This window comes from Branchiostoma floridae, chromosome 12 (genome assembly GCF_000003815.2).
Source record: "Branchiostoma floridae strain S238N-H82 chromosome 12, Bfl_VNyyK, whole genome shotgun sequence".
In the NCBI taxonomy this organism is placed as follows: domain Eukaryota; kingdom Metazoa; phylum Chordata; class Leptocardii; order Amphioxiformes; family Branchiostomatidae; genus Branchiostoma; species Branchiostoma floridae.
This window is the reverse complement of record NC_049990.1, coordinates 21,002,827-21,016,796: the sequence shown is the minus strand read 5'-3', so window position 1 is coordinate 21,016,796 and position 13,970 is coordinate 21,002,827. Positions and strand designations below refer to the sequence as shown.

The 13,970-nt window shown below is 42.0% G+C and overlaps 2 protein-coding genes across 2 annotated transcripts in view; both read left to right on the top strand.

The window, feature by feature from the left end:
* The window catches only part of LOC118427346 (protein FORGETTER 1-like), a 36,513-nt gene extending 34,543 nt beyond the window's left edge, over window positions 1-1,970 (top strand). The window contains exons 23-24 of the mRNA XM_035837086.1: window positions 580-742; window positions 1,102-1,970. Of these exons, the coding sequence (XP_035692979.1) occupies window positions 580-742; window positions 1,102-1,875 (937 nt within the window). The 3' untranslated portion in view covers window positions 1,876-1,970. The remainder of the gene's footprint in view (window positions 1-579; window positions 743-1,101) is intronic.
* Window positions 1,971-2,884: 914 nt separating this feature from the next.
* Window positions 2,885-13,522, top strand: LOC118428067 (cocaine esterase-like). Its single transcript, XM_035838032.1, has 7 exons — window positions 2,885-3,017; window positions 4,127-4,479; window positions 5,390-5,569; window positions 10,131-10,685; window positions 11,352-11,508; window positions 11,941-12,163; window positions 12,768-13,522. Exons 1-7 carry the CDS (start codon window positions 2,951-2,953, stop codon window positions 12,964-12,966), a joined length of 1,734 nt encoding a protein of 577 aa, XP_035693925.1. The 5' UTR covers window positions 2,885-2,950; the 3' UTR covers window positions 12,967-13,522.
* The last annotated feature ends 448 nt before the right edge of the window (window positions 13,523-13,970 follow it).

The following is a 13,970-nucleotide window of genomic DNA, read 5'->3' as shown; positions in this document are numbered from 1 at the left end:
CAGATCATTAGTAGATATCAGTTTGCGCAACACTACGTTTGTAGCTTCCATCATTATGCAACGAAAAACGAAGTTTCATTACAGTGGTATGTACCAAAGTGCTGTGTTTTGTCATAGAAAAAAATAATATCAGAGGTAATAAAAATGCTGACGTCATCAATTTGGCCCCCCAAAAATCAGATTTAGAATTCTCTAATGCCCATCTATCAACATTCGTTAATCCATTCTTTCTTAATTCATTAATAAGAAAACAGTTGAAGGTCAAAATGCCAATTTAGCCAACCGAGATACCTTAAAATAAACTGCTTGTTGCATATCTTTTTACCTGGATATCTTACCTTCATTGACGTAAATAATTTTAGCCACATCAGCAATACACCTTTAGGGAGCAACAACAGGGCTGAACTACAAGCTAAGATGATTTTGAGTTTTTTAAACTACTTTACATATACATGTACATCACAATTCACAAGTAAAATTATATTAGCAGTCTTGGCCAACTTTATTGCAGATCTGGAAACAATAGTACATTCCATCTGTTAATAGAATGTTTTTGTTTATTTGTTTGTTTGTTTTCAGCAAGGTGGAGTGCAACCTTCGAGTGGTGAGGGTGGAGCTGAGGGATGGCAGGAGGATTGTGGGATTGCGTTACCCCGAGGTACTCATCCCGCTGGCGGAAAAGGCGCTGGAAGAGCAGAATCTCCCAGAATCCATCATTCAGAGGATCAAGAATCAGCCCACTGTGAGTGTGTTATGGGATTGTTTATTTCTTTATTCACTGCGTGCAAATGAGTATTTTTCCAGGAGGTGCCTTAAGCATGTTAACGAGGAAGGGCTAGCAACTCTTCCCTTTTGAAATACACCCTGCTAGTCTGAAACCACAAGGCACTACATGGGTTTGAACGATGGATGGAAGGAACAAATGAACAGACGAACAAACTAACCAACCTGTATGTGTGCCTCTGCGTTTCTGCAGTGTATTTCCCCAATATTCTGCCTAGAACTGCTTACCATTAACAGCTGTAAGAGGTGAAGTCTGTCCTCGCTTATGCCATAACTTGTTCTTTGTCTAACTCTAAAATCACTATTTGTCCTTCCCAGATACTCAGTAATGGAATGCTGGCGCTACCATCCCAGACTACCCCACCTCCACTACCTGCCAACAGGGCGACCTCAGCGGTCATCGAACCACCCTGTCCAGTCGTGAGGAAGTGCCTCTCTCGAGCCACAACCCCGCCGGTCACCATCAAAAACTTCTTCAAACCCTGTAGTACCATGAAAAGGACTACCTCTGCTAGCACAGTGGCGGCCAGCCAATCAGATTCAAGTGTGGAAGCTGCTGGCCAATCAAATGGTGATGCCACTGATCCTGACCAATCACGTGCAAGCCAGGCCAGCCAATCAAGTGTTAGCCAAGCCAGCCAATCAAGTGCAATACATTCAACTGATATAAGCCAATCAGAGAATGACCAATCACAGGATGGTGAAAGCAGACAAACCAAAGCAGCTGTGCCAAATGCTAGTAGTACTACTGACGGTGATGTTGTGTTTCTCAGCCAAGATTCGGCCTCAACTCAGGGTTCTAGCTTCGATTCTGAAAACAAATTAAGTAGTTCTCAGACCTGTCAGGATACCAATACTATAGAGAAGCTTTCCATAAAAAGACCGTTAGGAAGTAGCAGTACAAACCGTCCTGCCAAGAGACAGAAGGGTCAGAAGACCAACAGCCTCATGTCCATGTTCAAGAAGTCGACACAGAAGGACGAAGTCAGCAAGTTGAAGAAACAGACATGTCCGATCTGTAATGTTGTCATGAAGCCAGGCACCACAAATGGAGAGCTGAACCAGCATATAGACAACTGTCTGATAGGATAAGAACAGTACACCTTGTCGTTTATACTTCAGAAGGAACTGAAGTGAAGGGTGGACTCATTGGAAACTGTTTGCGATGTACCTAGTTTCAAAGGACACTGTAACGTCAAAGAAGATTTTGAGAGAAAGGAGTACAGATCTATTGAGAATGTTTTATTTATGGTTTAAAGATGCAATAAAATCGTGCACTCGATCTTTAAGGAAAACATTCTATCAGCAAGATTTTAACCTTAAACAGAAGGTTATAATGTATACATTGTACTATACTATACTCTATGCCACTCAGAATAACTGTAAGCCAGATGTGGAACAAACACATTATAGATCGATGGTAGTAGATAACTAGTCGAGCTAGTAAAAGGAAGTGGAAGAGCCACAACTATATAGTCTTTTTAGAATTGTAGAGGCTATATTTTCTGAAACATTTTACTAACTTATAAAACTTAATAAAATGTGAAAACTATGAGAGCTGCTTTGTATATTTAGGTATCCCTTAGTTGCTTGAACTCTTAGCATACTACCGGCAACATTAGTATGTTCTTTGTAGTGGGAGTTTTCCATCTTTATTAATAGAAAGACTTGTCAAATTGGGAGTGAATAGCAGGAGATACATAAAAGGGATTGACTGTACGGGTTTCCAGAATGCTGGAGATTAGGTCGCCACATAAAACCATAATGTTTCTGCCCCTTTGGCGTTGCGAAAGAAAACGCCACATTAGACCATAATGTTTCCGTCCCTTTGGCATTACCAAAAAAGTGGTGTTTTAAAATGGGGGTTTCATTAAACCCATCTTTTCCGTCCAAATCCATACAAGTACATACGAACGTTTCAAGCCTGACAAAATCAAAGTTGATAGTGAGAGCTCGTGGACACACAGACTACGTTAGGCACTTATTTCGAATTCAAAGTCCACCGCTACTGTTTTACATTATGTTAAAGCTCGCCTCTTTATTCACGTGAACGACCTACAGGGTGTTGTGTTTCATTGTCCATATTTGGTCAGGCGTCATGTTACCAGAGTAACCACCTTTGGGCCCGCCTCCGACACCTGACCTGGCCTGTGAGGTTAGCGGCAACATGGAGGCAAGAACCAAACTCGTTCTTCTCGTCTTAGCTGTGAGTCACGCCTTACTGTGCTGGGCAGGTAAGTTTATCCTACACAGAACAGGTGGTTTACAAACTGAAGCTTCGAATTCAAAACGTATCTTTATACCGACGTCTCGGTCTATCTGACGGTTAGAATGAAACAATTAACATTCATAGGGCCTTCATCTTTATGCACGTCCCCTACGTATCTACAGCTACCTGTATCTCATACACAGAACAGGTGGTTCAAAAAATGCTTTCCTTCAAAACGTATCTTTACACCGACGGCTCGGTCCACCTGTCCGTTAGAATGAAGTAGCTAACATTCATAGGGCACTTCCACCCCCCCACCCCCCTATTTACAGCTACATGTGTCTCTTACACACAGCAGGTGGTTACTGCTCGCCTTCGAAACTTATCTTTGTACCGACGACTTGGTCCTCCTGGCCGGTAGAATGAAACAGTTAACATAAATATTCATAGGACACTTCACTACCAACCCCACCCTCCTCGTATCTACATAGAGCTACCTGTGCCTGCTAAGTTCAACCACCTTTGAAAGTTTGATTGCTTGACCCAAGTATTTGTGTTTGCTTCGAATGTTTGTCACCAGGGTCATTAGACTGAATACACCAGACCAAACGCCCTACATGTTGGCTACCTCAGATATTTGTTCCTACCTGATCTGGTGGACCCTACTGTAAATTTGCAATTCAATGTAAGACCTAATTTTGTTTTTCCTGTAAACTGAACGGGTATACAGTAAGACGATATGCGCGCGCTAAACAAACATGAGTTTACCAGAGCACAAAGGCATGCACACCTGTCAGGGGTCATGTCGGTCAGAGTTCAATGTGCTAAACGTCTTGGTGATGACGAACGCTAGTTCACCTTTATCCGCGGGTAACCTATATCCGTTGCCTACTAGTATCCGTTGTAGTTAAAAACTGTGTTTAGGATGTCAAGTCGACAGGCTGATAATTCAATTTGCAATATTTTCAAAACAAAGCAGTTTGAAACCACCTCCAACTTGATATCCCTTATTACCCTATTGTTAAACACAGCGGATATAGGTTACCCGCGGATAAAGGTAAACTGACCTTATCTGATCCTAACATCATCCATTTGCGATAAGACATAACCTATCTAACATTATCTAATGTTCAGGTGCCACAGCGCAGCAAATGGACAGTCCTGTAGTTAACACCGTGAACGGACAAGTCCGTGGGACCATCAAACTCACCACCGACCTTCCGGACAAGCCGATCTACACCTACTACGCTATCCCCTACGCCGCCCCACCCCTCGGGGAGCTGCGCTTACGTCCCCCGGAGCCCGCCTTCCCCTGGGGTGGGGTGAGGGATGGGACGAAGCTCGGCCCGTTTTGTCCACAGGACATGTCTCTTATGGAGATGGAAGGTCTGGAGGTCCCCATCAAACTGGAACATACCAACACTAGCGAGGACTGTTTAACCATTAACGTCTACAGTCCGACTTTGGCAGAAAATGCCGCTTTACCTGTACGTACTGGTAACGTTATACTCGCTATTGTGGTTTATACATACATACAAATTAATGTGATTTTTATTAGTACGTAACTTGTATTTGCATGTAAGAAGTAACACATATTCTGGTTATAAAATATCCTCATAATATGTCATAAATTCCTCAAAAGCTGACGTACCTTGTACATGTCCTAAGTTGAGTTAATGTTATCGGAACAAAGTTACTAGACAGTGCGTAGATTTTATTTAGAGCACAGTTTCGTTCTTGACATGACAAACATGTACTGCGTGAGCATGCATCATTCACATGTACAACTAGTAAAGGAAACGAGAAAATCCATTGGAAGCTCCTTCCCTTATTGCACGTTTTTCCGTGAGGTAACCTATATCCGTTGTTTGCTGTTTTAAAAAACAGGGTATCTAGGGATTTCAATTCGACAGACTGTGGTTTCAAACTGTTTTATTTTGAGTATTGCAGTTTTAAACCATTGTCCGCTGACTTGATTTCCCAAAATACGCTATTTCGGATGTGGATTCCCCGCGGATAAAAGTGCAACTGGCGTTAACACGGTTGTGGTCTCGTATAGCAGTCAATATTATAATCATTTCAATTGTCCTTCTCCGGTGCATTGGTCGAGTGGGTAGAGTGGTCGCTTTGCATTCGGTAGGTCGTGATTTCGATCCCCTGCCGAGTCATACCAAAGACTATAGAAATGTCACGTGCTGCTCTCTCTGCTTAGCACTCTGCACACATCACTAGGTTAGTCCCATGCTGTAGTGGCTTGCACAAATGTGTGGCCCCCGGGCTACAGAAATGGAGATCTGCGCCACCCCTACGCATCTGTTACAGATGTCCGACCAACTTTGACTTTGACTTTGACTGTAACTTTGACTTTGACTTTAACTTTAACTCCTCTTGTCCAAGGTCCTCCTGTACATCCACGGCGGCGGCCTGATGGCGGGTATGGGGTCCCATCACGGGTTTGAGGGGCTGGCGGCGCACCAGGAGGTGGTGGTCGTCACCTTCAACTATCGGCTCGGGATGCTGGGATTCCTCAGTACCGGAGACAAGTACGCACCGGGGAACTACGGGCTACTGGATCAGGTTAGTCTCGCGAGGCTTTAAACAACGGTGATGATCAGGTTGAATTCAGACACTGAACTAGAGTTCCTCGAACACATATCTTCGCCAAATAAACAATTTCTATGGAAGATCGTTCTTTTTGAATGATTAATGATTGATTGATTGATTGAAAGACCTTTATTGTACATTCATGCCTCGACGGGCTAGGTACAGGTCACTGATAACAGACATAACAGACATAACAGACATATGCAGAGATAACAAGATACAATTTAACTAATTGAAGGTACTAGGCTAACAGGATGGTCGACATCTTCTCGCTTCTTTGTACAGGTGTAGATATAGGAACATATAGTGTTTGATATACATGGTTTATCTAGGCGCATCAAAAATAGAAATTTATCCGTTGCATTAAGATGTTTGAAATATGGGAACTCTTTTCTGATATGTTCATAAAGCGCAATTAGTTCCTCATGGTACAATTTACAGTGTAAGATAAAATGCTGTTCATCTTCTACCTGTTGTAGATCACAAAATTGACAGACTCTATGCTGCAGAGGGGTGCGGTTGTGCCTTCCAGTTTCGATATGTAACTTGTGGCAACTAATCCGGAGTTTAGTTACAGCCACTCTGTGTTGTATGTTGCTCACCATCAGATATTCTTCTTCTTTATAAATAGGCTTGAATAATCTATAGGTCCGTAATTTGTTACCGAAAGATTTTTCCCGGTTGTCGTTGTGTATTTCGGCTTTAAATGTTTGAATGTAAATATCCTTTAATCGTTGGCTGATGGCGTTGGTTATACGTGAAAGGTTTGTTCCTAGAGGTAACTGAGATCTCCATATGTAGGCAAAACCGCATTCCTCCAGTATCTTACGAACGCCGGACGCCCAGCACTTGTTTCCATTTGCATCTAGTTGTAATTGACAAGATAGGGCGTCGGCTTGTAGACTGTCAGCTGGCACGTTTTGACGGATTCTTAGGAAGTGTTTGATAGCGTTCAGGGAGGCTTCCAGTTGAATGGGGTACCTCCCTAATTCCGCTCTTGTGGCAAGGTTAGATGCTGATCTGGGGACATTTAGTGCTTGTTTGCAGAATTTAAGGTGAACAGATTCAATGGGACAGGTTTTAGGGCTTTTTAATGCGCCCCAGATTTCTGAGCCATAAAGAAGAATAGGTTTGACACATGCATCGAAAAGTTTGTTTCTAACTGGTAATGGGGCGGTGGCTTTATCTAAAGATTGTTTTATTCCGAATAAAGCCTTCAGACCTTTGCCACTCAGGTATTTGTTGTTAGCTTTAAACGTGCCAGCTGCGCTCACTATGATACCGAGATAAGTATAACGAGTAACAATTTCTACTTCACAATTGTCAAACAGGAGAGAACAGTTTTTAGGTAGACTGCCACCCTTTGTAAATACAATAATTTTTGTTTTCCTAAGATTTACTTTTAATTTCCAAAGTGCGCAATAATTTTCCAGATTGTTCAAGGAATGCTGTAATCCTTGTTTGGACTTAGAAAAAATTACCAAATCGTCAGCATACAACAAGCATGGGACACTTTTGTTGTACATAAATGGAGGATTACAAGGAGCACCGTCAAATTGGGATACAATATCGCTAAGAAAAAGGTTAAATAATGTAGGGCTTAAATTACACCCTTGTCTCACCCCGCAGTTAGTAACAAAAGATTCAGTCATATGTCCATATGTTATCTAGTCACATGTAGTGGTTAGTTGGATTATGAACATTGTGAGTAGATTAGTCTATTCTGTTGGTGTACATAATGCAGCAAATTTTTTGGCGATGTGAATGAATGTCTTTGCATAATCAGAACAATTTGTACAGGTATGAGGTTACTGTTCTATTTTGTGTTGTCATAATTACTTTCGGAGAGCTGGTTATGTTTTGGGTAGCGTTTGTATGTATGTATGTATGTATGTATGTATGTATGTATGTATGTATGTATGTATGTATGTATGTAGAATCCAGCAAATTGAAGACCGGCTGAATGGATTGTAGTGATATTTGGTATGTGGGTAGGTCTTGGAAACCTGGAAACCACCGGAACACGCCGATAATTGCATTCGTCACTCACCAAACCCCGGCCACTGTTGTTCCTTCCAATTTACGGACCTTTTCAACTCACCAAGGGTCATCTAAGGGCCATATGTAAGGATTGCTACGACCCCCGCCTTGGTGAACGTTTGTTTCAATCTCATGAAAATAGAAAGTAAAGTTTTGCAGTCGCGAGTTAAGTCAGAGGTATTTTACAGAGTCCAAGGTTATGATTTCTGCGACTGTCCGATGACAGCCGCCTGTCACCTTTGGCGATTTGTATTTCTCGCAATGATGTCAGTTCTTTCTAGCCGACCTTTCCCTTACAATATGACATCTCTGTTAAGAGTTGAGGCACGCGTGGATAATTGACGGTGACCCTTTTGACCTTTAGTGCTGTTCTGCAACATGTTGGGTTTGTCTTGTCCCAGCACTTGGTCACTTGTTGTTTGAACCCTTCACAGATGTAGCTACTATGTGTTACAAGCCGTCATTGTTCAATTATGTTATATTACTAACTTTACATAGTGCTTATTCGTTTGTTTAGACCCTTGTAGTGTTACTGGCACATGGAACACCAAGTTTCCTTGCAGTCCATCATAAGAAAATACACCTGAAGTGTCTCGTAGATATTAGCTCTACATCTTTATATCAAGTGATATTCGTCAAGTTCCCTCTACTACATTTTTACCGTTCCCATCATATAGTGTTGCTTTTATTGTTGATATGTATATAGATATAAGCAACACTTGTATATAGATATGTTATATTTCAACTGCTATGAATCCTTTGCTGTGTGCCGTCGTATTGACATCAATACAGCAAGCTGTTTAATTGCTTAATTTTATAGATACGTGTTGGACACGGTCAGGCTTTGTATTTTGCTAACATGAACCATGACCATTTATAGGCATTTTTTCAGCCAGTAGTCTCTACCAGACTCCAGCCTGGCAGAATAGTACACGGATGACCTGGTATCATCCCTGGTCAATCAGAATTTCATGCTTCCAAGACAACGTCTGTTTATCAGGGAGCCTCTGCTTCCACTGGCTCCCTTGACCTACTTCTTCTCTATTTTTAGACATCTATGGGTCGATTCAAGTCCTTTCAGGTGACTCCGTCACAAGTATTTTTCAACCGTTATAGAAGTTTTCCTAAGTAATTATATTAAATACAGAGTGATTTATATAATTTGCATCTCATTATGTTGATAATCATCCAAAGTACCTACCTACCAAAAACAAAAAATATCCATCAATCCCCTCAGGAGTTATCCATCTAAAAAGTTACGAAATATAAGAACCACTGCAATTCCAAACAAGCTGCTAGGGGGCCCAAAATTAGACCATTGACTCCTAGTACCAACATCTATCACCAGTAAAAAATCATGAACCTGGCACTTCTGGAAAATTTAGGCGCAAACTTTGATGCTCACTTGTAGTACCAAAACAATTTGCCAGGAGGCCCATTATCGAACTTGACCTTCCTTTCTGTGTCCCCTACCTATCAACCAAATATCATTAGCATCCATCAAGAACATCTCGAGTTATCTTGCATACAGACAAACGCACTTACATACAAAGCCAGCTACAGCACCATAGGTAAAAGGTAGCTAAACCATTCTCGCAGATGACAATCCTTTCCACAACCGCTACAGACCTGCCAAATATCGTGGAAATCGCCCAGCTACATTTTGACTTATGCTTCCCGAAAAAACACCCAAAAAAATACCAAGCTCGCTAATGTACCATAGGAAAACGCCAGGTAACCCATTTTCGAACTAGGCATGCCTTTCAACAACCGCTACACACCTGCAAAAAATAAAAAAGTTCCATCCACAATTTCTCGAGTTATATCCTGTTGACCTACATACAGACCCAAGTCGGCAAAAATATAATCTTCTTGGCGAAGCTAATAAAGACATTTTTTACACAGCCGCTATTTTACTTCCATCAATGTTTCGGTGACCGTCTGTCACCGCTTTCCTCAGGACAATTCTGACATGGTCACATTGCAGCTATACGTTTATATATGTAGTAACTGTACATGTGTACTTTGCGTTTGGGATCGCATGTGTAAGCAGCGACACCTATAGCTGCAGTGCAATGTGAACCAGTCAGCCCTGAGGAAGGTGACAGACAGTAACCGAAACGTTGATGGAAATAAAACAGCGGCTGTGTAAAAAAAAGTATCCTGATTAGGTGATGATCATTATGGGAAATCGGAGGGGAAAATGCTTAAACTTAGAAAAAAAAAACAGAAATCAGAATTTGTTTTTCCGTAAGCAGGCGGCGAATGACAAGCATGGGAGTCATAAACCGTTCTGCACTCCGTTTTACTCGAGATTTAATGTTGTCTACAGGATACGGTTGTAGCGACGTATTTCGTTTGTATTTATAAGCTTACTTCTTCATTAATATTATGATATGCATTACAGTAAGTTCCTTGATAATACATGTTGCAAAATAGCTATTGTTGTTATCACACATTATAAACTACTTTTCTCCCCATCCATATATGTCAGGTACAAGCCATGGTTTGGGTCAAGGACAACATACAGAGCTTCGGAGGGAATCCAGACAAAGTCACGCTGTTTGGAGAATCTGCCGGGGGAGTCAGCATATCCTACCACTACCTATCACCCATGAGTAAGGGTCTATTCCATCGCGGAATCTCTCAGAGCGGGATCTGGCAGACCATGCCATTCAACACCAACCCTCTCTCGGTCGCAAAGTCGCTGGCAGACGAGTTGAAATGTACCACGATGACAACAGCAGCCATGATGGCTTGTCTCAGGACCAAGCCATTTGATGAGATCATTGACAAGAGTAACGTTTTGTTAGAAAGGTATGCCGTGGAGCCATTCGTACCTACGTTAGATGGAAAGTTCATGAGGGCTCATCCTATGGATCTGTTTGAACGAGGAGACATTAACAAGGTGGATTATATTGTTGGAGTGAACAACCACGAGTTTGGCTGGATGTTGGCGCTGGCGGTTGCAGGGGAAAACTACGGATCTGGTATGTCACAAGAGGACTACACGAACTTCGTACAGATGGTGGCATATAGTAAACATCAGGTGAGGGAATACATTGTCGTTTCTTTTTGTTTTGCTAAGGCCATGTTAATTTGGTTATATGGATGACACCTGCGCGCGCATCAATTTTCGGCCGTTTACAAAAAGGACTTTTCGACCATAACGTAAACGGCACAAAGCAGGAGAAACATACCGTAAATTTCAACGAACATGTCGAAAAACGACATAGAATCCCCAATCAGTCCCAAAGTCAAAGAAAAATATGCTTTATTTTTTATTTACTTAGAATCCACCGCAAAACAAGGCTCATGGAGCCACTCAAGCGTTTTGGGTTACAATACTGTATTGTGAGGAAAGACGCCTGTTAACACTTGACTTTAACAGTTTCAGATTGTACCCCATGGGAAAGCAGGTCCGTGGAAACTTATTCCATTGAAAGAACATGTTGTTCGGTATGACGTTACCATGACGTTTGTTATGCCTTTTTGACCACCTGCAACTTCAAACCTAACTAACTGCATTCATTCATTGTCATAAGGCAAATACACCGGTACCTGTCCTTGGTGCTGAACACCATTTACACACAGGTGAACCAAATTGGGTCACTGGCGCCGAACACCATAGGTCGGCCATAAGACATCCAGAACAACAAACTTGGTTTGACCTTTCCAATTTGTGGAGTAACCGCATCTTTACCTCCATGTTTAGGGCCCAAATCTGGGAAAGATCACGGAAGCAATCCTGGAGGAGTATCGGGACCCGGAGAAGCCAGACGACCCGATGGCCATTCAGAACCAGTTTACCCAAATGTACGGAGACTCCATGTTTGTGGCCCCTGCGGTACTGGCTGCCGAGAAACACACCGGTATGATACCATGTGACAGGAGAGGGGCTCTTTAACTTACTCTTTACGACAGAAAATATATGTTTAATTTTCTTCTGTCTTCGTTCTTTCTTTGTTATGTCTCTATTATGTCTTTATGACAGCAAATATATGTTTCATTTTGTTCTGTCCTTAGCGGTAAGTGCCGGTAACTCCACCTTCAAGCGGAGTGAAGTGTTGTTTTGGACTGCCTGTCTATCCATCTCTCCCTCTCCCTCTCTTTCTCTTTCTCTTTCACTCTCTCACTCTGTCTCTCTCTATCCTCTCTCTCTCCGTCTCTCCCTCCCTCCCTCCCTCTCTCTCTGTCTTTCTTTCTCTCTCTGGTAGAACTCAAGATTTTAATATTTAGTTCAAAGACTGAAAATAATCATGAAATAAGCGCAATCATAGTGAGCCTATGTCCTATATTTCCAGCCGCCGGTGCCCGTGTGTTCCTGTATGAGAACCAGTACAGACCCTCCGTGTTCCACCGGAGACCGGATTGGGCAGGTTCCGACCATTTTGATGACATGTACATGGTGTCCGGGCTGCCGTTCATGCAGCCGTACGACCTGCCTGAGCCGGTCAGCTACAGCGAAGACGACAAGAAAGTCAGTCTGGAGATCATGTCTTACTGGGCGAACTTCGCAAGGACAGGGTACGAGCTTGTCATTTATATGATCTTTCTACAAGGTTTAGCTTGTTTCAAAGTTAAATTTTTTCCATATTCCTTGAAGCTCTACGTTGTACCAGTGAGGAAACAAAGCACATATATATCGACCCCGGCTTTGGGACCAAAATGTTTGCATGCTATTTTGTCACTTCCTATTCGTTGTAAGTCTGAATCTAGTATCGTATGTTCTACCAATGCCGCTTACAAAAGGTATGACCGCTAGTTGACCTTTATCCACGGGAAACCTATATCCGTCATTTTAACAACAGGGTATCAAGGGATATCAAGTCAACGGACGGTGGTTTCAAACTGTGCAAAATACTGCAATTCTAAACCACCGTCCGTTGACTTGATATTCCCCAATATCCGGATATCCTGTTTTTAAAACAACGGATAAAGGTTACCCCGTGGATAAAGGTGAACTGGTGTTATATCGTGTAACAGGTGCACACTACAACATGCATTATTTCGCTACATTGATGATGGGCATGTCCTTTATTGGCTGTTTCGCCACTGTATCATTTGTTATCATCTATAACATACACTGCTAAATGTTTATGATAGAACTTTTCCGAACCTTCCTCTGTAGCAACCCGGCCGACACGACAGGCGGACCCGCTGACAGCCCCACCCTGCCGCCCTGGCCCGAGTACACTCCCGATAACCCGGTCTACATGAAACTGGGCCTGGAACCCACAACAGCCGTCGGGCTGAAGCCTCAAAAGATGAAACTGTGGAACGAAATCATCCCGAATCTAGATATAGCTGCTCAGAAAGACGAACTTTGACGTTTGTATAGTTTTTGTTAACATGATTTGAATTGTGCAATTTTTACTAGTAGAGCTAGAATTTATCTAGTAGAACTTTTTGACGTTAACATTTGGAACATATGGACAACGACAGCGAATTATCGTTCTGTTACATATGTCGTCTTCTTACAAATGGTCGAAAAGACGCAAACACGGAAACCACAAACACAAGCATGCATATGCATGCTGGAGATAAATGCAAGCAAGTAGAGAAAATAATGAAATAGCTACTCCACTCATTTTGTGGACATTTCTTTTGTTTGCTTTTAAAGTGGGGGAAATAAGATTGTTGACAATGTGGGATTTGTGTGTGCAAGTACATGTCAACATTAGAAAGAAGTTGGAATTTTGCCCTCCTTCTTCCAAAATGACGCACAATTTGACCTTGTTGACAGAAAAATATAGCAAAACATTTATATGTATTTCTTATTTAGTAAAGAGTTCTTCATGCACAACCATCAATTGGGTTGACAATGTCATATTGCAGGTAAACTTGCATCTAGCACCTGCAAAAATAAAATCAATCGCTCACTGACAGGCTAAAGGCATCTACTGGTAATTCATTGGAGCGACCCCTAGCGGTTGCAAATATTAATTCATTTTATTTGCCTGACGGTCATTTACACTCTGACCATTGATTGGCCAATTCAGTACTGGCCAATTCAGTACTCACACTGGCGTTTTAAAATCCTATGACTGTAAAACTTTGTAGAAATGATTATAAACTTTTCTCTTCTTCGCGTTTGTTATAATTATTTTCTTCTACCGGTAAGCGCCAAAACGTGTGAATGCCTGATCAAGTATATGTACTATATGGGAATTTTAGGGGTGCACACCCCAGTTTATTTGGGGTTTCAAATGGAGGCGGCACACCCTCAAGTCTAGCGACCATCTCTTCCAGGGAATTGTCCTAAAGCAAAATAACTGGTTATGGGGTGAGAGCATATTCCTTCAGCTACAAGTCCAACTGAGTTTCGTTCCTT

Bases quoted from the DNA above. Each gene is read 5' to 3' on its own strand.
- LOC118428067 (XM_035838032.1), top strand. From the start codon at position 2,951: ATGGAGGCAAGAACCAAACTCGTTCTTCTCGTCTTAGCTGTGAGTCAC. The intron at 11,509-11,940 runs GTATGATACCAT...CTATATTTCCAG, and splicing joins GGCTGCCGAGAAACACACCG to CCGCCGGTGCCCGTGTGTTC. The intron at 12,164-12,767 runs GTACGAGCTTGT...CTTCCTCTGTAG, and splicing joins GCGAACTTCGCAAGGACAGG to CAACCCGGCCGACACGACAG.